General features: G+C 44.3%; 1 protein-coding gene across 12 annotated transcripts in view; it reads left to right on the top strand.

The window, feature by feature from the left end:
* The window catches only part of SLC39A11 (solute carrier family 39 member 11), a 358,069-nt gene that overhangs the window by 50,049 nt on the left and 283,488 nt on the right, over positions 1 to 24,532 (top strand). For all 12 annotated transcript variants that reach the window (XR_012009254.1, XR_012009253.1, XM_072781410.1 and 9 more), the window contains one exon: positions 24,171 to 24,329. Coding sequence is in view for 10 of the 12 variants with exons in the window: in XM_072781410.1 (XP_072637511.1) it covers positions 24,171 to 24,329 (159 nt within the window). In the remaining 2 variants the exon portion in view is untranslated. The remainder of the gene's footprint in view (positions 1 to 24,170; positions 24,330 to 24,532) is intronic.

Genomic DNA, 24,532 nt, shown 5'->3' with positions numbered 1-24,532 from the left:
GGCCTGGGAGAAATACCAGTTTTTAAATTCCACGCTTCAGCACTGCTTGGTTTCCTTAACCTGTAAGACTTTGACTTTTTTTTTTTTTTTTTGGTTTTTTTCTTTTTTAAATTCAGGCATCAGTCTTACTCCGTCTTTGCAGGGGAGTCTCTGCCTCATTTTGTGAACATAATTTCAGCACATTAAGAGCACGTTGCTGAGAGCAGGGCGGAGGTCCATCCTAGTGTTTCTCTGGCAGGTGTGTGAGCAGAGCAGCTGAACGGTGCTGAACTATGGATTTATGCCTCTCCTTGCCCCGCCGAGAGGGTGGTGGGTCCATGGACACCAGAGAAGCTATAATCAGAGGCTGAGGATCCTCACTGCTGCCTTCTCCCAGGGCCTGGACAGGTTTGTCAGTCTCAGGCCCTCCCTTCCCAATGCCTCCTACCCCAAGGAATGGGACCTCAGGAGTGCCTCTGACATCTCTGCTTTCCTGGATGAGAGAAGCCCTCTCGAGGCAGCCGAGGCCAGGAAGCAGAGCTCTGATCCTGCACAGTAATAAAGGGTGCTGGGCTCTGACAGGGAGTCAGGAACACTGGGTTGCATTTCTCGCTGTGCTGTTTATAATTCCTGTGATTAGGAGCAAGTCCTGTAACCTCCCAGCCTCTCGGGGCTCCATTGAGACTGAAATCCTTCCCCTCCTACCATGTGCACGGAGTGGAAGAAAAGTCAGGACATGACTGCTTTAATGCCTCTATGCCCTCCAGAGTGAAGTGAGAACAAACGACCAGGGAGGCAGGCGCCTTAATAGCTTGCTGGTGGACGCTGATCTTTGCTGTCAGGGTGCCCTGGCTTTTAATCCCACATTTGACTTTGGCTCCGGGCCATGATGAGCTGTTTCTCCAGACTTTGCTGAACGGCAATCAGAATAGAACCATCAGGCCTGATGGAGAATGAGCTCCCTGAGAATTGTGTATTTGACAAGTGTCTTCCTTCCTTCCTTTCTTTTTTTAATTTTTTGGTAGTGTTTCTTTGGAAACCTCTCAGTTTCTGAAGCCCGGGTCTTCTTGTAAGAAATCAGCCGTGACAGCTCTGGGGCTAAGTGAGTTAGTTGTTCGGGTGGGGGTAGAAAAAAAAAAAAAAACATTTGTTAAAACCCATAAGCAAGGGGAAAATAGATTAGTATTGTATTTAAGGCAGGAGGAAGGGGCAAAGAATCATTGTGCATAAGCTCTAAGTAGGTTACCCATCTGATTTGCGGAATACTCTATAATTATGCATAAAGAGACTGTGGGGTGGGGTTTGTCCATGAGCTGACTGCAGGGAACACTTACCTATTATGGGCTCGTGAATCCCAAATATTACCCAAATATTATTATGTGACAATAGTTTATTACTTCATATTTTTCAAAGCATTTTCCCATCCATTACTTCGTCTGACCCTCATAATAATCCGGTAGCTGTAGGCTTTTTTTTTTTTTTTTTAAAGATTTATTTATTTATTTGACAGAGAGAAAGAGAGCATACAAGCAGGGGAAGCAGCAGGCAGAGGGAGAGGGACAAATGGGCTCCCCACAGAGCAAGCAGCCCGACCAGGGGCTTGCTCCCAGGACCCTGGCAGGATCATGACTTGAGCCCAAGGCAGAGGTTCAACCATCTGAGCCACCCAGGCGCCCCTAGGCTTTCTTTTTTGCACATAATAGGTGAAAGTCCATCCCATGCTGGACTTCTTATGTGACCCGTCCTGGAACGTTTGAAGCAATTCGGAAAAGGGGAACTTCCAGTCCCCCTGAGCATCCCCAAGGTTGTGCCAAGCACTGGAGATAAACAATAAACAAAGCACCCCCAAAGTCCTGCTCTCATGGGACTGCTATTCTAGCAGAGAGAGTTGCATGATACACTCTACACGAAAACATATGGTATGTCAGACAGAGATGAATGTGAATGAGGACAATAAAGAACGGAGGAGGATAGAGAGTACTCTGGCAGGGGTGGGAGTCATGACTGTTACAATCTTCAAAGGAATCAATCATTGAAGATGCTGGGGAAGTGGTCCTGACATATGGAAGGTTCTCAATAAAATTTTTTGATGTATTGAACAAATAAACAAATGCTCAAATAGATGGATGGATGGGTGGGTAGGCGGACAGATGGATGGATGGGTAGATTGGTGGGTGGATGGATGAGTAGATGGATGGATGGATGGATGGATGGATAGAAGAAGAAGGTGTCCTAGGTGTCCTACCCACTCACCCACCCACCCACCCACCCCTGTAGACCTGTGTTTCCTTTTGAGAGCCTTACTGTGCCTACATATTTTCATATTCCCTTGTTCTGTTTGTTTTCTTTTTTCTTTAAAGATTTTATTTATTTATTTGACAGAGAGAGAGCACAAGCAGGTGGAGCAGCAGGCAGAGGGAGAAGCAGACTCGCCACCAAGCAGGGAGCCCCATGTGGGGCTCGATCCCAGGATCCTGAGATCATGACCTGGGCTAAAGACAGATGCTTAACCATTGAGCCACTGAGGTGCCCCTCCTTGCTCTGTTTCCTGAATCAGTCTCATCTCAGGTAGCCCCTGGAGATGGAGAGCCCCTCCCTGCTAGAAGGAGCCAAGATCCAGCTGGTTTAGAATAGGAATGCTCCTGGTTCTGTGCAGGTTGAATTGGGAGGTAAATTGTTGCTAACTGGTCAAGGAAGAATTTGCCTCTCATTTATTCCAACTCAGTCTTCTCATTATGGGCCTCATTTCGTAAATCCACATCTTGCCATTGAGATTTTGCTCCTTATTGGATTGGGCATCTCCTTTTACCCTTCTTCATCTACTAGCCCCTGTCCAAGATGGGGTTTCCTTGATAAGTATTTAAAACTCTCTGCTTATATAGTACTTCTCTCTAGATCCTAATTGCTTGTTCATTTCTCTTCCCTCCTTCCCAAACTGGAAGCACGTGGAAGGCAGGGGCTGTCTTTTCACCGTTGCAACTTGGTCCCTAGTACAGGGACTCCCCCATAGTGGCATTCAAAAATATTTTTAATATAAGCGTTGAAAGAGCGTGCTGACTGCATTAGAGGTTTTCCTTGGGGTTGGCTGCCCTTAGGCCCAGCCCATTTCTCCAGACCATCTGTGTGCACTGATGGACATTTCTGGAACATCAGGATGAAATCTCAAAATAGGCAATGAGAAACCCTCTGAGTCTATAAGGAAATCCATCTTTCTGATTCTTCCAATGAAGGAAGGAATTAATTGAATGTAAACTCATTACATCTCTGAAGCACTTTGAAAATTTCCCCATGATTTAATTACGATGAACTTCTCAGGATGTAGTCATGCTAGGAAATGTCTCAAACTGTCAGTGGCATGGGGTGAGCCAAGGGCAGGGGGCATTGGGGACTTTGAAGCAGAGCCTTTTTTCTTGAGGGCATGGGCTTTGATATTATCATGAGCTCTAGAGTCACCTTGCTTGGTTTTGAGCCTGGTTTCCCTACTATTAGTTTTTTTTTTTTTTCTAAAAAGTAAATATTTATTATTTTTATTTTTTTAATAATAAATTTTTTATTGGTGTTCAATTTGCCATCATACAGAATAACACCCAGTGCTCATCCCGTCAAGTGCCCCCCTCAGTGCCCGTCACCCCCACCCTTCGCCCTCCTCCCCTTCCACCACCCCTAGTTCGTTTCCCAGAGTTAGGAGTCTTCATGTTCTGTCTCCCTTTCTGATATTTCCTACCCCTTTCTTCTCCCTTCCCTACTATTAGTTGCATGAGCCCAGACTTTGTAAGCCTCAGTTTCCTTTTCTGTAAGACAGAGATAACAGTGCTGTCTCCTCTATGGGGTTATCATGCACATGAAACGAGTCAAAATATCTGAAGCACTTAGCACAGTGATCGGCACGTAGGAAATGCCCAGTACGTCTCGATTACTATGACCTCCTGTCAAGGCAAATGGGTAGAGGACTCATGTGGAATTAGGAATTGTCCACCTGCAGCTGATTATCTTCCCTACACAGACTCCTTCCACCTTTCTTCTCAGCAGCACCATCTTGGATGCTTGGATAAATTTGGAACTTGGATACATTTCTTTGTTCATATATAACTTAAAAAGAAGGAAATCATATCGTGTACAACATTTAAAAACACGTTCTTTCACTTACCATTTCCCAAGTTTTTTCTTGTTATCTTGGTGCTTGCATGGTACCCCGTCCCAAGAACCGACCATGTGAGTTTTCACTTTCACCCAGGTATAACTGAAATGCGCTCAACTGTGCGTGTAACCGGGGTATTTTAGGCTAATGACTTGTTGCTCATTTAAGTTGGACTTGAGTTTTTGAATCGTTGTTTACTTTTATCAAGATCATCAATGCACACGTCTAAAAGGAACAAATGTTAATAAAAGGCTTATAGAGAAAAAAATATTCCTCTCTCCTGCCTCCCATGGCCCTGTCTCTTCCTAAAAGTAACCGCTTTTGTCTGTTTCTTGAGAAATCCACCCCCCCCCCATATTTCTAAACAAATCTATTCTGCAATTTTTGACTTCAGTTCTGGTCAGTGTTATTTTTAGGTTTCTTTAATAGTTTCCCCCAGTAGCCCTCTGCTCTCTCTCTCAATTAATCGTATTAGTTGGCTTTTGCATTTCCTGGATGAGCCTCTCGTTTTCCTCCCTTCTCTCTTTATTTTATAATCTCTCTGCTGTTTTGTTCTGCATGGTGGTGTGCAGAGTTCAACTCCCTAAAAAGAGCAAGTGTTTTTCTTTTTTTTTTTTTTTTTTTGATGTTTTCATAGTTTCAGTTTCTTGGAAACCTTATTCTCTCTGTTTGTTTGTTTTATTTTTCTCCTTAAGCACCCTTCCTTTTCCATGGATTTCTTTTTTTTTTTTTTGTGGATTTATTTCATGCATTCGTACCTCTTTGATACCATGTTCTTCTCCTTATAAACGTTGTTTCCCTGAATTTTCCAAGGTCTAAGAGCCTTCTCTCTTCCTGTTTGTTTCCTGTGGTCCCTGTGGTAGCGTGTTGGGGACGTGCATTTAAAAACAGTTTCCAGGGGCATCTGGGCTAGCTCAGTCCATAGAGGATGTGACTCTTGATCTCAGGGTCATGAGTTCAAGCCCCATGTTGGGCATAGAGCTTCCTTAAAAAAAATAAAACAAAATAAAAAGGTAAAACCAGTTTCCAGCTGGGTAAAGAAATGGTGCCTTGCAGAGTGCTAGCCACCATTCTGAGTGCCTTGTATATGCCACGTATATGTGTTAGCTCATTTAGTCCTCGCAACGAGTGAGGTAGGGGTTGCCAAACTGAACTGCTATTCAGTTTGCAGATGATTAAACTGAGGCTTTTGGAGGGAATGGGATGTGCCCAGGCACTGTTGGGATTTGTCAGATCCCGGAGTCTGTGCCCTAAGCTCGGTGATGCACATTTCCCTGATTTGCTTTGATTACAGGTGAGCTTAAACATCTTATTAGTTCCTTGGTACCCCTGGACATGTCTTTGGTGATGAGCTGGTGATTTACATCCTTTGCCCAGTTTATGTCTCTAAACCTTTATTTGCACCAGAGTCTTCCAAAATCAGTCTTGAGTTTCTCCCTGTCCCTCACCCTACGCCAGTCCCTTCTGCACCTGCCACCTATATGCAGCTCTGGTCCCCAGCCCAAGCCAGCAGATGCCACTGTAGCCTCCTGACCGTCTCCTTGACTGTTCCTTCTCCTGCAGCTCTCCAGCTGGCCGTCTGATGGACCGCTCTCTTGCACTTGACAAGTTCAACCCAGGCCCCAAAACCGGGACGTCACCTTGATTCCCATCTGCGCTAGGTTGCATGGCGTTCCCTCCTAACTCCCAATCTCTGCTACTTAGGACCTGTGGATGTGATCTTATTAGAAAAATGGGTCTTTGCAGATGGAATCAAGTAAAGATGAGATTGTCCTGCCGTAGGGCAAGCCCTAAATCCCATATGACTGGTGTACTTATGGAAAGAGGGAAATTTGGACATGGACCTAGAGGCACACAGGGAGAATGGTCCCATGACAGACCTGATGTGTCTACGAGCCAAGGCACACCAAGGATGGCTTGCAGCCCTGGAGGCCAGAAGAGGCAAGGAAAGTTTCTTCTCTAGAGCCTCGAGAGGGACTGTGACCCTGCAGAGTCCTTGATTTTGGCCTTCTAGGCTCCACAATCATGAGATAATATATTTCTACTGTTTCAAAGCCCCCTGGCTTGTGGCGGGTGGCTAGGCTGCTGCAGGAGACTCATCTACTCTCTCTTATGTGACTCTGCCTCATCCATTCCACCAACAAGCTTGGTCTCTCCCTCCAGGAGACAGCCCAAACATGACCCTCGTTCTTCACCTGTGCTGTCAGGTCTGGGCCACCGCGATCCCCCAGGTGTGCCAGAGATGGGCTCTCTGTGTCACTGCCCTCCTGCCCGCCCCCCCCGTCCGCACCCCTTCATCCACCGCAGCCAGCGTGAGCTTCTGTGAATGTGTGAATGCACATCAGCCCCATTGCCCCTGCCGGAGAATCGAGTTCCAACTCCCCCACGGTCCTTCTGTCTCCTCTCTGTACCCCTCCCCGCCATGGTCATCATCTTTCAGCCATTGCCTTTTCTGTCTCGAGCTTGTTTTGACCTCAGAATGTCTTTCCTTTACTTGGAACTGAGTATTACCCCTCTCATCATTCAGATCTCAGCTCAAATGTCACCTCCCCGGAGAAGCCTTCCCTGACTACTCATGCAAAGGAGCTCCTCACCATCAACTGTCCATCTCAGGACATTGTTTTATTTCCCTCCACTGAAGTCATTGTTCTTAGAATTTCTTAGTTGTTACCTTGTGTGTAGCCTGTCTGCTGTCACTACAGAGGAAGCTCCTCCTGGGCAGAGTCCGCCTGTCCTGTTAATTATTACAAGCCTCGATGCCTGACTCGTTAACCGTTTCCTGAATTAATTAGTGCTGCCCCCAGAATCATCTTCCTTAATCTTAGTTGAGACCCTTTCCCACGCTCCCTACCCCCCACGCCCCTTGAAGTTCTTCACGGCTCCCTGTTTCTGTACTGAGTAAAGTTTAAACATCTTGGCACAGTGTTCCCGACCTTCCTGGCTGGTTCCCATCTCCTTTCCGTGCTTCTCCTTATATGTGTGCTCTGTGTTGACCTTTGCTGTTCCTTGAACCTGTCCTGCCACTCCTGGAATGCCAAGTTTCTGCAGCACAGCACTCTGCAAGTCTTTCCTGGATCCCTCCAGCCTGGACTTCTCCCTCGTGCAAAGCCTTCAGCCTCCTGGTGTGTCTCCTGCAGGCTTCTTGCCCTCTCTAAAATGGGCTGGGATCCCAGCTCCCTGCCAACTGTCTCCACAATTGGGTGGCATGGTTCTTTGCACACATGGGCATGTAAGCACAAACCATCTATACATGTTATTGAAGTGGATTATAACTTAAGGGGTCCGTGACCTGGTGGTAGGGAGGTTGAGAGTCCTTTGGCTGCTGGGACATCTCCCCCTTTGTCATGTGTTTTACATGTGGATCCACCCAGGTACAGCACATACTTCATGCTGACATTTTATTATCCATTCGCAGACACGTGTATATACACAGGTGTCAGGATGGGTAAATGGGGCTTCCGTGCTTAGGAACTCTCGTGTTTAGGTCATAAGGCTTTGATTTAAACTCTTCTCTCAAATCCTTTGCTCTAATAAGGGGAAAAAGAGACATATAATAAGCATTATAATATCTAGTATTTATCGAGTTGTAAGGCCTGTTTTTGTGCTAGGCATTTAAAGTGCACTGTAGTATTAATCTGCACAGCTGTTGTAGGAGAGAAGCATCATTGTAGGGACAGTGTCATACTCGAGAGCCACACGGGCTGGATTTGAATCTTGGCTCTGCTGCTTACGAACCATAGGACCTTGTCAATTACTTAACCTCCCCATGCCTCAGTTTCCCCATATGTGGTGTAGAGACAATAATAGTATCTAACTTTTGACGTTAGGAGGGTTCAGAAAGTTCCCAGCAGTTCCCTGGTCAGTCTATATATAAATGTTGTCATCATGATTAATTCCATTTTACTTATGAGCGCCACTATTCTACTATTGTTTCTGTTTTCCATGTGAAGAAATAGTAGCCCTGGAGAGATGACTTTCTTCCCCAAAGTCTCCCAGCTGGGAGCTAAGATTTGGATTAGGAAGTCCGACTCCAGAGTTGTGCCTTCTCTCCATTATGCTGCACTAGGTTTCTTTCTTTCTTTCTTTCTTTCTTTCTTTCTTTCTTTCTTTCTTTCTTTCTTTCTTTCTTTCTTTCTTTCTTTCTTCCTTCCTTCCTTCCTTCCTTTCTTTCTTTCTTCTTTCTTCTTTTTTTTCTTCTTTCTTCTTTTCTTTCTTTCTTTTTTTCTTTTTTCTTTTTTTTTTTTTTTTTTGCACTGTGTTTCATAAAGAGGGAGGAAGAGGGGAAAAAATGGGCAGATGTGCCCCAGAATTTCAGGTGGGGTTAGCCAGGGTTGCCAGATAAAATACATGCTCCTGGTTAAATTTCAGATTAGCAAGAATTCTTTCATATAAGTGTGTCCCAAGTGAAAACAATTATTCACTGTTCATCTGCAACTCAGATCCAACTGGGCACCCTATATTATTCTTTGCTAAATCAGGCAACCCTAGGTGAGACAACGAGCCAGACCGCTTACTCCTCTGTCTTCTGAATGTTGGCAGGGGCTGCTTCCTTAGCAGCTAGATCTGGGGGTGTTGATGATGGGGTGGGAGAGGCTTGACTAACTGGTGGGATTGTCCACCAACAGGCCAAAGTGGAGAGAACGCTGGTGGCTTGGTGGCTGGGTGACACAGAGATGCTTGCTTTGGGCAGCACTGTGTTCTTGCTGTCTGGCAATCAGCAAGAAGAGAAGTGGAGAAGTGGTGGAGAAGTCCAATAAGGATGCCTTCCCCCTTTTTTAGTGTCCATGGCATTAATGATTTTGGCACCCTGAAGGGTTCTGGGAGTCCTCCCTTACTTAGCTAGTCTGAATCTGCCTTGAAAGGACTGAAGGAATTAGTACACTCGTGCCTCTCCACTATTCACAGTAATGGGGCTGTGGAAGACAAATGGTGATCTCAAACCAAAAGTCTAACTATGATTTGACTTTGGAGCACCATGGTCTTTTTTAATGGGCTGCCAGGATCATTGCCAGAAGATGTTCCAATGCAGGGGGCGGCACCTCACACCCGTTGCTTGAGAAATGTTTGTTGAGTTGAGTTGCATTTGGAATGGGAACAGAAACTTAGGTTTGAAGCAGGACTGGGCTTGAGGGCCAACTTTGCCAGCTCTTTTCCCTCTGTTTTGGCAGAGCACTTTAGAATTGGGTTGTTCGTCAGTAAATTGGAAGCCCAGATGTGCCTTGGGTGATTTCTTTTTGCTTTGTCCTACAGTCTAGGGCTGCACCAGCGGAGACCTATGGTCACTGGGAATGCATGCTAAGAGGTCCTTTTGGGTATGATTAACATATTTGTCTGATACTGCTGGCACTTCGTGTTGAATAATGGCCTGTCAGCCCTCGGCGTAGGTGCAGACGCCCACCTGACTGAGCCACCCAGGCGTCCCTCTAAGAGTTTTCTAAAAAGGGATATAATTTGCATATGATAGCATGCCCAGATCTTACAGTGTCAGCCCCAGTGAGTTTTGACAATTGTATGTACTTGTATAACCGCCACCCAAAAGGAGGTTGAAAGTATTGTGTCACTCTAGGAAGAGCTTCTTTTACGTAAGTTACTTCTTCCTCTCTTCCCAGGTAACTACTTTATGATTTTTATCACCGTATGGTTTGCATATTCTTGTGCTTAAAAGATTGCATTTAAATGATTGTATTTCAATACAAGAATAAATATATACATTTATTATATATGTATTTTTATATATTAAAATATATAAAATATATTTAGTGTTGTCGGGCTTCTTCACTCAACGTGATGATTTTGAGATTCATTCACGTGGCTGTGATAGCAGCAGTTTTCCCCTTTTAATTGCTAAGGAATATTTCATTTTATAAGTATAATACAGTGTGTTTGTCATTCTCATATTTATGGACATTTGGGTTCTTTCCAGGTTTGGGCTATGAATAAAGCTATTGTGAACATTCTTGTGTAAGTCTTTGTGTGGACATGTTTTCATTTTTCTTGGGACAGCTAGCCAAGAGAGGAATTACTAGGTCATAAGGTTGATTTTTTTTTTTTAACAGATATGTTCTTTTTTTTTTTTTAAGATTTATTTATTTGAGAGAGAGAACACACACACAGTTGTGGGGAGGGACAGAGGGAGAGGGAGAGAGAGCATGTGAAGCAGACTCCCTGTTGAGCACGGAGCCTGACACAGGACTGGATCCCACAACCCTGAGATCATGACCTGAGCCAAAATCAAGAGACATTTGCCTCACTGACTGCGCCGCCCAGGTGCCACTTAAACTCATGGCTCATACGTTCTTTCCTGGTTTGGAGCCTGCATGCAAACTTGTAGACCAAGACCTTGCCCATCATTTTCACTGAGTGGGTGTAGCTAACCAGAGTCAGGTCATTCAAGCAGGTCTGCATCAATTAATGACTGTAATTGAAGCTAGATATAAATTATTATAATTTTGAGTTGTTATTTAGGTCTTTAAAATCATGTGAAGCAGGTCTATTATGAGAGCTTTTTGATAAAAGAAAATTAGGCACAGATATAGCCCCCATAGGAATTTGTTTCATGCTTGAGTCATGAGTAATAACTGACTGACAGGTTTGAAAGCTGGCTCATTGCAGATTACATGTGGCCACCCATCCTGGGTTTCTGGTGGGTGGCTCAGTATTGAATGGACAGAGCCAACCTCATCCTGGAGGGTTGCATGCAGATTTCTCCCTTCTTCCCAGTCCCAGTGCTTCCATTCCAGTCAGGAATAACTCCACCTGTTAGTTTCCAATCTAGACGAATCTGTTCCAGTAGATCATGAAGGGGCCTTGGCTTTTTTAGTTGAAAAATCCCAGGTGATTCTATTGTCCAACCAGAGTTGGAAACAACCTACCTGTGTCTTGAGTTCAAGCCATTCCACCTGGCTTCTCAATCATACCCAACTGTCTCTTGGGACCCCAACACATGCTGTCTCCTCCAGCTGGGCTGAGCACCTTGCAGTCCCCACAACATAAGCTTTAGCATGCTTGCCCCCCAGACTGCTAGAAGGTCCTAACCTTGTTTTCCTTCCCAAATCAGGTCCAACTTTCAAGAGCCCTTCACCACATTTCCTTTGATGTTTTACTTTTGTTTTTAAAATATTTCATTAATTTATTTAGAGAGAGAGAGAGAGAGAGCGTGTGCACATGTGCCTGGGAACAGGGCAGGGGGCAGAGGCAGAATGAGAGAGAGAGAGAGAGAGAGAGTGAAAGCGCGAATCTCAAGCAGATTCTAGACTGAGCACGGAGCCCAACATGGAGTTTGATCTCATGACCCTGAGATCATGACCTGAGCCGAAATCAAGAGTTGGACACTTAACCGACGAGCTACCCAGGCATCCCTTGATGTTTTACTTACTTACTTCTTACTTTTTTTTTTAAAGATTTTATTTATTTATTCCTTTATTTATTTATTTATTTATTTATTCCTAAGAGACAGAGACAGAGACAGAGAGAGAGGCAGAGACACAGGCAGAGGGAGAAGCAGGCTCCATGCAGGGAGCCTGATGTGGGACTCGATCCCCGGTCTCCAGGATCATCCCCTGGGCTGCAGGCGACGCTAAACTGCTGAGCCACCCGGGCTGCCTGATGTTTTACTTTCGAACAGTGTTGCCATCCTCTGTTCTTGGGATGAAGTTGAGGCATCCTTTGTTTATTGTTTCAGATGCCTTCTCTACTTATTTCAGATACCTTCCATAGCCTGTCTTATTTCCGTACACAGCCTGCTCCTCCAAGGCACGACTCAGATCAGCTTTTGTACCTTTCTTCCTCTCTCCTAGCCCCCTAGGGTCCAGCGTAATGTTGGGCCTGTAATAGTCACTGATGAGGTACTTACTGATTGACTTTTAAAAAATCAATTTCCTATCTGATTTGGGGACAGAAGTTAGAGACATTCCTTGTGTACTTTCAGAGTAATTATTGCCTTGACTTTTATGAATTGCAAGTTTTGTGCCCAACTTTTTTTTTTTAAGATTTTATTTATTTATTTGAGAATGAGAGAGAGAGTAAGACAGAGAAAGAGCGCACGAACAGCGGGAAGGAAGAAGAGGGAGAGGGAGAAGCAGACTGCCTGCTGAGCAGGGAGCCCAATGTAGGGCTGGATCCCAAGACCCCAGGATCATGACCTGAGCCGAAGGCAGATACTTAACTGACTGAGCCATCCAGGCGCCCCAAGTTTGTGCCTACTTCTTAATTCTACAGTGGCCTCAGAGGTTAGAATCCCCATCTGTTTGCCTCAACAAACATTTAAGTAGGACCTTCCCTGCAGCACAGCTTGAGGTGGGTGCTGTTATTTTGAACTCTGTACTCCCAGTGCACTTTTTTTTTAAGAGTTTTTTTTTTTTTTAAGATTTATTTATTTATGATAGAGAGAGAGAGAGAGGCAGAGACCCAGGAGGAGGGAGAAGCAGGCTCCAGGCCGGGAGCCCGACGCGGTACTCGATCCCGGGACCCCAGGATCGCACCCTGGGCTGAAGGCAGGCGCCAAACCGCTGAGCCACCCAGGGATCCCCCAGTGCACTTTCTATAGAGGTGTGCACGCTGAATAATTGATACTGATAATCAGTGCATTGTAAATGATCTAAGTAGAATGATTTCCTCTCCCCTTTTCATTAAGAGGGAAATTTTGTTCTATGACTTGAGTTTTCTTCCAGTCTTTAAACTGTCTTTACTATCATAAAAGAAATGCTCAGCTGCACTCATCATACTAGTATGTTCTGATCCTTAGGGAACTCTTTGCAAATTCATTTATATTTCCAGAGCAGAAAAAATTCTCAAAATGAGCACTGAAGCAGAAATGAAAAGATTTGCCTGCTGTGGGTGAGGCGTTTAGCTGATTGTTTTTGATTATTCTATGCTGGTACCTCTGACACCAGAGGGAAATTAATAGCATTATAAAGTATGGATCCCTGTGGCATTTTGCGTGATATTTTGCAGAAAGAAGCATGATGAGTTTTGGTAGGTTTTGGGAACTGCAGAAAGGAAATGGGGGATTTTAGTCTCTGGCAACATGAGAAAGAGCTTGCAATTCTTTCCTGATTTTAAATGTCTCCTGTCCAGTCCCTTCAGCCTCTCGGTGTCAAGGCCGTGATTTAGGGGAGACTTTGGCAAAAACACGCCATCCAGGGAGCTGTCTCATTATCCTGCAGAAACATTTCTGGAAAGTCTTGCATGTAGGATCCTTTTCTCCCAATTGGCTTTTCATGGTGCAATCATGATTAATTATAATTAAAACATTCAAAAATTGTATTATATGCTTATTTATAATAAATAAATGTAAATATTATAATATTTACTTATATATTTAAATTTTTAAAAAAGGTATTATCCATTTATTTTAAGATTCTCCCCAAAGATATGTGCACACATAGTTTAAAAAGTCAAACTGTTCTTCTGGGTTAATAACAAAGCCTGTGGGCTGCTGACCTTCCCTGCCCCTGATTCCTATTCCTTAGGGACGAGCATCAATAACCTTTGTCTATGTGCCTCCACATTTCTCAACTGCATGCCTCCTCTGCCATTGCTTGGGTTTTTCAGGCTTAAACATAACCAGTGACGTGGAGATGTGGAAGACGAGGACCTGGTTCTCTTCTCTCCACCTGCATCCTACACATTGAATAACGTTTTATTTTTTAGGCTAACTCAACAGTTACAGCCTAATAATGGAGTATTATTGAATGCAGTTGTGTCACCTGCTGCAAAGTGGATGTCCCTCAAAAGCATCATGCTCAATGAAATAATCCAGGCCCTAAGGGGCAAATAGTGTATGATTCCACTTACACGAAGCACCTAGAATGGGCAAAGTTGTAGATACAGAGAGTAGAATGGAGGTTCTTGGGGGGCATGGGGGAGAGGCCAAGAGGATGGGGAGTTACTGCTCAATGGTGACAGAGTTTCTGTTTGGGTTGGTGGGAAAGTTTTAGAAACAGCGGTGATGGTTGCACAACACTGTAAATGTAATTCATGCCTCTGAATTGGATAGACTTTAACATGGCAACTTTTACGTTATGTGTATTTTCTCATGATAATTAAGTATATTCCTTAATAAGTAAGAAATAAACTTACATGAAGACTGTAAATAATATTCAGGAATTTCCTTTCTTGTGCAATTGTGTTTTCCAGCATTAGTAAAGGTCTCGTTTTTTGCCCTTTACTGGCCACCAGTCTCCGGCCTAGAGGTTTATAAGTCTTTCCTCCAGACATTCACATCGACCAAGGGCCTTTACAATTTTGATCTTCCCAGGAGCCTCCCAGCCCCTCTTCTCCTCTGGGCTCTTGACCACCAGCCTGCTGAACTTTAGTTTCCTGACAGCAGAAGGGTGCCAGGAGGTAGAGTCTTCAGCCTGCTTTCCCAGAAGCAGAGCCTGGCCTGGGGTCCCTGTACAGGGCATCTGGGGAGATAGTGCCCAGGGGGTCAGGGGGTGGCTGGGACTGGGGCAGCAGCTGGGCTGGAACATAGGAGCACGCTGGGCCCTCCTATTCAGCACACAGGCTTTTATTTTCTTCCCTTGTCAGTGTGGTGCCCAATGGGGTGGGCCAGTTGCTTGGCCACATGAGGTAGGAGAAGAATCTGGGGCCTGATGGCTCCTTATCCACGTTATCCATCAGTCCTCTCTACCACCCCATCTGTACGCCCCTTTCCAAGGGCTCCCCTTCCTGCCCCCACCCCTACCCCCACTGCCACCTGCTCTCCTGGCTGATCTGGGTTCTGTGAGGTGAACTATTTCACTCTGAGTCAGGGGTCAACCTTCTCAGGGGACCTATCAGTCCTTACCTGCCCCTGCTCTCCTTCTCCTTTTGTTTTTGTGGTTGAGATCCTTCCCATCCCTATACTTTAAGTCCAGCAGGAATTCGGCAGCCAGCAGCTTGTGGTCGAATGGCTGCATTTACCTATAAATTCCACAGCTTACAGTTCACAATATTCCAAAATGGGCTAGGACTCCCACATCACTACAGTCAACATTGCTATTGCAAACATGGTTAACACTGACATTTAGGTTTAGGGAGAAATTGTTCTCTGGTTGGATGTACTGAGTAGGTGACATTGTGACTGTTGTTGTTCGTGAAGAATTTTGGCTGTCTGAGAGATGGAATGGAGCTTTGGGATTATGAGTTTAGCTTGGGTTTTAGATCCCAGCTCTGTCGCTTCCTGCTGGGTGTCCATGGGTGACTTACTCAACCTCTCTGGGTCACAGGGAGGAGGCAGTGGCTTTCCTGGAGGTGAAGCTTGTGAGGCACTCAGTCCCCTCCACCCCCTACCCCCATGAGTAGTGCTGCCCCATCCAGTTACCCTGCTGACCCCCGAAGCAATCTGTGAGCACTCTTGACTTCAAGTCTTTGCTCGCAAAGTTCCATGTTCCTCAGCTGCAGTGATCTCCCTCAATCTTCTCCCAAGCCTATTCATTTTTAATAAACCCTGTTTGGAAATTTTTTAGGTTTTGAGAAAAGTTTCAAAAGCAGCACAGGGGATTTCTGCATACTCTTACCCAGTTTCCCCTACACATGTTACATAACCACAGCACATTTGTCAAAGCCAAGAAATTAACATTGGTACATTACTGTTCCCTAAACCCCAGATGCTAGTTGGATTTCACCGTTTTTTCCCCACTAATGTCCTTCTTCTGTTCCCAGGATCCAGTCCAGGACACATGTTGCATTTAGAGTGTTCTTGTTTTAAAGTGTAGTCTGCAGTAGAGGGAGGTGTGCCTTTCATTCAGAGCCCCACACTGAAAGCATAATATACGTAGATCTTGTTTTGAAACTGCCAGCTTGGGGGAAGAGAGAAGAATTGAGAAAGATGAGGGATCCAGTCTGGGTCAGAGTTTGGGGAAGAAAGAGAAAAGAAAGCTCGAGACCCCTGCCTTGGATGAGATGAGCAAAAAGGGTTTTTAGCAAGTGTGATGTGTATTTGGGATATAGCTCACTCTCTTTTGTTAGAAGCTTCAGCCACATGAGGTAGGAGAAGAATCTGGGGCCTGATGGCTCCTTATCCACGTGATCCATCGGTCCTCTCTACCACCCCATCTCTATGCCCATTTCCAAGGGCACTCCTGCCTGCCCTCACCCCCACCCCCACTGCCACCCCACTGTCCCTGGGCTGACCTGGGATCTGTGGGGTGAACCATATTTTTACATATTTTTAAAAAATTTGGAATTGGATTCATGTGTTTGGGGAGTGGGGCTAGTGAATTGAGATTGGTTCCAAAATAATCTGCTTATTTTTGCTTTGCATGTTCATTCAGTCAAATGTTTATTGAGGAACTATTGAGTGCCCTATTCTGTGTGCACTTGGATGCATTGGTGAACAAGACAGAATGAGGTGCTCTCCTCCTGGAGCTTTATAATCTAGGTGTGTGTGTGTGTGTGTGTGTGAGTGTGTGTGCAGCTCAGGCACAGACTTGATAAAAAAAAATGTATGACAATTTCAAGAATGATCATGCTTTCAATAAAAAGGTAAAGAAAAGCAATACAGAGTGGCAGGATTCCGAGGCCTGCATTTTAGGGCTTCATAGAGCCCTGAAAGCCCATGGGTTTCAGCACCCCAGATTCAGAATCCTTGGCCAAGATAATCTCTCAATGTCCCTTTTATCTAAAAACAAAACAAAACTGTAATTCATGGGACAGATATGAGAGATGTAAAAGAGATAAGATCTCTAAATTCAATATAATGCGGAGATCTAGTTTATATTATCGATAAAGAGTTTGCAAAATAAAAAAAAAAAATAGGGATCCCTGGGTGGCGCAGCGGTTTGGCGCCTGCCTTTGGCCCAGGGCGTGATCCCGGAGACCCGGGATCGAATCCCACATCGGGCTCCTGGTGCATGGAGCCTGCTTCTCCCTCTGCCTGTGTCTCTGCCTCCCTCTCTCTCTCTCTGTAACTATCATAAATAAATAAAAATTAAAAAAAAAATAAAAGGAAACTGCCAGCGTTAGCCATGCTGCCAAGGGGGAATTATCTTTTGAATTACAGAACTGCTTGTTTCTCTATCTCTAAGGCAGTCACGGGCTATGGGTTTTGGTTTCTAAGGCTTATTTAGGTTTGTAAGGTCTGATGAATCTCTCAGAGAAAAATGTTTAACAAGAGCATTTCTCCTTGTTGATGAATTGCCAAATATTTCCTAGCGCTGGGTTTTCTAGGAGCAGCTTAGATCCCAATGGTGGGGAATGTCCATTGGATCGATTACATTTGATTATTGCTAAAGCTGACTCATCCTGGGGTTTGCCTGCTGATAAAGGAGGCATTAACTTCGACTTTGTCTTCACTCTGTAGCTCTTAGAATTTCTTAAAAGATTCAGGATTGGTGGAGCAGGGGGATGGAACTTGATGTGAGGATGGTGCAGGCAGCTTTGGACTGCATTAGCTTGCTCTGGGGATTTGGGAAAGCCACCGGGTCCTTTCGGGTCTCAGTTTTTCCACCTGCTAAATGAAGCATTTGGACTGGGCAGTCTCCTGAAACCCCGTTCAGCTCTACCAGTAGATTCTCTTCCACAGATTATCCCTGAGGCTCTGAAAATTCTGGACCACCTTCCTTCCACACCTAAGAAAAGCTCTGTTATGTTAAACAATGACTCATCCCATATTTGTCAAAGGAGAGAAAGCATTTGAGTATGAGTCTTGGCTAGTACTTAATTTGGAAAGTAAAATCACTTTAAACTTTAGGTAGTAGACTAAAAAAAAAAAATGAATGTTGAATCACTTCCTGATTATGCCTTCTTTTGGTTGCTCCGCCCCCATTGCTCCCCTTCATTAGCAGAGATAACAGAGAATTCATTTAGGCAACCAATAATGAAGAGCTGCTCTGTTCAGGACTACTCAACCTGGGATGCCAGGATACAGAGATGCTCAGAGCATGGCCTTCATCCCAGTCCCTGGGGGATATGGACACAAATAATGAATCCAGTGTGTTGGAAAGGGGCCGCCCTGGAGGAGGGGTAGGGAGCAAGATGGGGTGGAGGGTGGGAGCATGCTGTGTGCAGGCAGGCTCAGGGAAGAATCTAACACCAACCTGACACTTACGTCACTTAACTTCCTGCCAGGAACCAGTTTGGGGTGGTATATGCATTGCCCCATACACGATTTTTAAGACAATCTTGTTATATAGTAGCATTGTCCCTAGGTTTAATTTGCTCAAAACTGAGCTGCAGACAGCTTAGGTTATTTCCCTGGGGCTACCTAACTAGTGAGTGACAGAGCTAAGATGCACATTTGGACCTGATTCTAAATCCTGCATTTTCCCATCCATTCTATATGTGTGTATATATGTGGTAAAGGGCTTTGGATGCTTCGAAGACAGGGCATGAGAGGTAGGTCTTGGTATTTTGGCATTTTTACAGGTAGAAAGAAGTGCTTGGGTTGAGGGATGGGGGCTGGAGGGTTCAGCACGCAGTTGGGGGCAGTAGTGCAAGATCGGGTTCTAATGATTAGGGCAAGCTTAACTTTCATGTTTTTAAATTGAGGTAAAATTTACGTAACATTCACCATTTTATAGCGAACTGTTTAGTGCATTCACAGTGTTGTGCAGCAATCACCTCTGTCCGGTTCCAGATATTTTCATCATCCCCAAGGAAGACCTTGCACCTGTTAGGCAGTTTCTCCCCCATTCCCTGCTCCCACCCATCCCTGTCAATCATTAATCTGTTTTGTGTCTAGGATTTACCTATTCTGGATATTTTGTGTAAGTGGAATCATATTCTTTTATTTATGTTTAATTCTTTTTATCTTTTATTGTTTTAATTTTATATTATTTAAATTCAATTAATTAGCATATAGTACATTATTAGTTTCAGAGGTAGAATTCAGTGATTCATCATTTGCATGTAACACCCAAAGCTCCTTAATGCCCAGACCCAGTTGCCCCATCCCCCAACTCTCTTCCCCTCCCACAACCCTCAGTTTATTTCCTATAGTTGAGTCTCTTATGGTTTGTCTCCCTCTCTGATTTCATCTTGTTTTATTTTTCCTTCCCTTCCCCTATGCTCCTATGTTTTGTTTCTTAAATTCCACCTATAAGTGAAATCTTATGATAATTGTCTTTCTCTAATTGACTTATTTTGCTTAGCATTATACCCTCTGGTTCCATCTACGTCATTGCAAATAGTAAGATCTCACTTTTTTGATGCCTGAGTAATGTTCCATTACCTCTATATATACCACATCTTCTTTAATTGGAATCATATTCTATATGACCTTTTGTCTCTGGCTTCTTCTACTTGGTGTAATTAATGTTTTTGAGGCTCACCTATATTATAGTATATAGCCAGTGCTCCATTCCTTTCGATGGCTGAAAAATACTCCATCAAGTGGAATATTTTGTGTCTCCATTCACCTGTTAATGGACATTTGGTCTGTGCCCATCTTTTGTCAAATAAGATCAAAATGCATTTTTTAAAAAATTAACTCAGGTCATACATTCCTTCACTTGCCCCGCTGTAGGGATGGATGTTGAAGTTAGTATGGGGCTGAGACACCCTGGGCAGCATGTCAAGAAGAGAACTGGGGGTTGGAAGAGGATCAACCTTGGTCATGGAAAGTGAAGAGTAGAAAGAGTTTCTCAAACATCAGCTTGCCTGGCAATCTGGGCCCTGCAGTAGACCTAATTAACCAGCCGGATGGAAGTGAGGCATTCAGTCCTCCTTAAAAAAAAAAAAAAAAAAAATATATATATATATATATATATATATATATATATATATATATTTCCTCTGTAGCTCTTTTTGCAGGAGTTGTCATTGTTATTGAAATGCTTACTCCCTTGAGCTTCTCCAATTATTTAGCAAAAAATTGGGCCGCTTTGGTCTTAGCAACATCTGGCTTGGAGGATGGCCTTCACACAAGGTTTCCTATAGCGCATTTGATTGGGCTTTATGTTTTTTATTTTTTTATTTATTTATGATAGTCACAGAGAGAGAGAGAGAGAGAGAGGCAGAGACACAGGCAGAGGGAGAAGCAGGCTCCATGCACCGGGAGCCCGAGGGATTCGATCCTGGGTCTCCAGGATCGCGCCCTGGGCCAAAGGCAGGCGCCAAACCACTGCGCCACCCAGGGATCCCTGGGCTTTATGTTTTATTTTTGGCAGTAAAGAGGCAAAAGAGGGTTTGGGGATGAGGCCCCTGCCATGTGCCTTAAATCCTAATTGTGCATTCTTCTTATACACAAAGATGGGAAGAGGAAGATGCCCATTATCTCCTCCTCATGCTTATATCTTATGTCTTCAGGGCTGGTGCTGCTAGACTAGTTTTTGCCTTTAGAAGCAGCGTTGTAGCAGTAGGAGGGCTTTTGGTTCTCTCATCTGGGGTCATAAAGGGACTGGCTGGCAAGGACTTCCCTGTGGAGCCCATCACCTGAAGTCTTGGGCCGACTTCGTACCACCTTCTTCTTGGTAGCCTATCCCCTCCAGGCCCTGCTTCTTCGGGGTAAATGAGGGTTAATCACATACACTCCTTTCTGCTGCTGTATCAGCTAGTTAATATCACCACATCCAGATTAAAAAATACCTACCATTTAAAGGAGCTTTGCCAGTATTGAGAGTTTCAGGCCAACCACCTATGTGTGTGGGGGAATTATTAACTAAGGCTTACCATACAATCCAGCAATTGTACTCCTTGGTATTTACCTGAATGAACGGAAAAGTTATATCTACACAAAAACCTGCACTCAGATGCTTATAGCAGCTTTATTCATTATTCATAATTGCCCAAACTTGGAGGCAATCAAGACATCCTTCCGTAGGTGAATGGATAAACAAACCGAGGTTTATCCAGACAATGGAATATTATTCAGGGCTGAAAAGAAATGAGCTTTCAAGCCATGGAAAGATACAGAGGAATCTTAAAATCTTATCACTAAGTGAAAGAAGCCAGTCTGAAAAGGCTACAGACCATGTGATTCCAACTGTATGACATTCTGGAAAAGGCAAAAGACTATGGAGACAGTAAAGGGATCAGTAGTTGTGAAGGGTCGGGAGGAGGGAAGCAGAGCACACAGGACTTTTAGGGCCGTGAAACTACCTTCTAGGATACTGTAATGGTGGATGCCTGTCTTTAAGTATTTATACAAACCCATAGGATGTGGGTTTGATCTCTAATGTAAACTATGAACTTTAGATGGTAATGGTCTATCAGTGTATTGTCACAAATATGCCACTGCGGTGTGGGATGCCCATCCTGGGAGTTTGTGCATGTGTGGGGTAGGGGACTTCTCTATTTTTTCTGCTCTATTTTGCTGTGAACCTATAACTGCTCTCAAAAAAAAAAAATACATGTAGTGCATGCCTTCAAATGCTATATTAGTTTCTTGTTGCCACTGCAAGAAAACACCACACATGTAGCAGCTCAAAATGACACGCATATGCTACCCGAAAGTACTGGAGTTCAGAAATCCAAAATAGTTTTATCTGGATTATAGTCGAGATGTTGGCCGGGCTGCATTCCTTCTGGAGGCTCTAGGGGACAATCTGTTTCCTTGCTCTTTCTGCTTTCTGGAGGTCACCTGCATTTCTTGGTTCATGACCTTTTCTTCATCTTTAAGCTAGCCTGGCAGCATCTTTCATCTTCCAGTTCCTTACCTACTGTGACCTTTGCTCTTGTCATCACATCTTCTCTCTGACTCTGACTCTTCTTGTCTTCTCATACGAACCCTGGGGTCACATTGGTTCCGCCCAGATCATCCAGGATAACCTTCCCATCTCAAGATCCTTAACTTAATCACAGCTGCAGAGTCACTTTTGGGACACATTTTCATATAAGGGGACATATTTTCAGGCTCTGGGGATTAGGGCGTAGCCGTCTTTGGGGGGAGGTCATTATTTTGTCTACCACATAATGCCTTTTAAATAGCTTTTTTTTTTGTTCCCCATTGTTGCTTTGGACAGGCGACCCAATTCTATTTCACGATTGTTCTTTGGTCATTTTTCCAATGTATGTGGGAGACGGGGAGTCTGGTGAGGAAAAGAAATGAAGAACATGAAAGACTCCTAACTCTGGGAAACGAACTAGGGGTGGTGGAAGGGGAGGTAGGTGGGGAGTGGGGGTGACTGGGTGACAGGCACTGAGGTAGGCACTTGACGGGATGAGCACTGGGTGTTGTTATTCTATACGTTGGCAAATTGAACACCAATAAAAAATAAATTTATATATAAAAAAGAAAGAAATGAAGGAAATTCAGTTGGGTCCTGGATTTCCCTGGAAAGATAAAGAACGGTGATTCTTGAGGCGGGGTCCACCTGAATCATCCAGCATGCTTTTCTATTTCAAGCATCACAGCATCCTGGGACCCCTCCCTTGAGAGGTGCATCTCTTCTCTACATTGTGTCACTTGTTCATGGGAATATTTTGCATTTCTCATCTGTAAGGGCAAGGAAGAAGTTGGCCTCCAGGGATGCAGAAGGATGGAAAGGGACTTGGGCAGAAGAGGTTCAACTTTGTGTGGAAGAGGTGAATGGAGAACCATGGCTGATAAATTGCACCCCCACCCCATGGCATCAACAAGGATGGGAGGCAGGGAGGGATTGGAGGATGCAATCAATGAGTGGCCTTCCTGGATGGTGTGGCCTTAGAGTTGCTGATGGTGGGGCTGTATGGAAGGTCCTGGAATGTGCAGAGAGGTAGCTGGACAGGTATGTGCAGGTCCGCCTCGCTGCGGAGTTTACCATGAACGGCAGCTACCCAAGGCTGTTGAACTCTAAAGCCAGTGAAACAGCAGTCTGGGAAAGAGATAGGTTAGGCTGGGGCATAGGGAAGGAGCCCACAAGCTTCCTTGGGTGGTCTCATGGAGCTGAAATGATGAGACATTTTCTTTCTCTCTGGGAGTTTCAGAGGCAGATACAATTTTTCTGTGGGTGGTACTAAGACTTTTTCTGGGAGAATTGGGCCCAGAGCAAGTGACTGTGTGTAGATGATGGTTGGCAGAAGGGAAATTACTTTCTGCATGGGTTTGTTCTTTATTGTTGCTTTTGTAATACCTGGTTCTGTCACTCCAAGTGTTATTTTGGAGATGGGTGATGCAGGTTTTTTTTTTTTTTTTTTTTTTTTTTTTTTTTTAAGGCAAGGCATAATGAAATCATTTTTAGAAACCCATTCAACATTTTCATGTCAGTGATGACTGTCATATGGTTACGATGGGTAGTGGGTGTACTCTTACCAAGGAGATGTCACAGCAGCTATAAGAGTAAATGGCCATGGATGAGCGTTTAATGCAGTAAACACTGGAGAAGTTTTATCCAATTGACCACATTGAGATTTGTGTTCAGTGCTTCATGTTTCTCTTCCCTTTCATGGTTCTGCGCTTATTGAGGGGATTATGGTCCTGCTTGCTCAGGTCCCTGGATCTGCTGCTTATTGGTGATGTGCCCTCCTGCAAACTATCTTATTACGTCTAGATTCAATTTCTTTATCTACTGATAGCAACAGAAAACAGCGTCTGACTCCTGGGGCTGTGGCAATGATAAAAGAAGGCATCAAAGATCTCTTTCCCCGAAAATAGCAAGTGATCAATAAATACTAGCTCCCTTCTTTCCTTTTGGAGATCACAAAGTTGCAAGACTAAGCTACTGACATTGATCAGCAGTTGTCTTCAAATATTTCAAAGGCTGCAAATATTTCTATATCCTAGAGGAAAGATACCTTCTTTGGTGCCCCAGAATGCAGACCTAGAGCTAACAGGTAAAAATTGAAGGGCCCTGGATATATGTGCGACACATATGCTGTGACAACCAAAAACATCTCCACACATTGCCAAATGTCCCCTGCAGGGTACAGTTGCCCACAGTGGAGAACCACTGAGTTGCAGGCTGGATGACAGGAAACTGGACTTCATCCTCCCAAGGTCACCTCCATCCCATGCCATATTGAGGTCCTATGGCATTAGTTCCAGGCATTCTGGTGGTAGATTTTTGGTTTGAAAGAGTACCTACCATTGAAGATGAAAGGCCTATGTATGTATAGGGTTTGCTTTGGGCTGTAGAGAGCACTGACGTCTGTACTTGGGAGGCCTTGTGTGGTTGTGGTTGGTTTAATGGCTCATTCATTGTGTTTTTTGCAGGTCATGCTGGCAGCCTCCTATTGGTCTCTCCTGGCTCCAGCTGTGGAGATGGCCACGTCCTCTGGGGGCTTTGGTGCCTTTGCCTTCTTCCCTGTGGCCATTGGCTTCACCCTTGGAGCTGCTTTTGTCTACCTGGCTGATCTCTTGATGCCTCACCTGGTGAGTACCATTCTTCAAACTTGACATACCTATGTCATGTCTCTGTTGAGTAGCCAGTGATATCGAAATAGATATTTCAAGCCATTTAGGACTTTCATCTAGAATTTTGCCTTGAATTGTGACTTTTTTTTTTCCTAAAAGAAAATAAGCTCTCGGTAATATGACTAATCATCCCCTTAGTTACATTTTGGTAAGTTCAGATT

The sequence above is a fragment of the Canis lupus genome, chromosome 16 (assembly GCF_048164855.1).
Source record: "Canis lupus baileyi chromosome 16, mCanLup2.hap1, whole genome shotgun sequence".
NCBI lineage: Eukaryota > Metazoa > Chordata > Mammalia > Carnivora > Canidae > Canis > Canis lupus.
The sequence above is the reverse complement of the archived record's forward strand: the minus strand, read 5'-3'. Positions and strand labels throughout refer to the sequence as shown.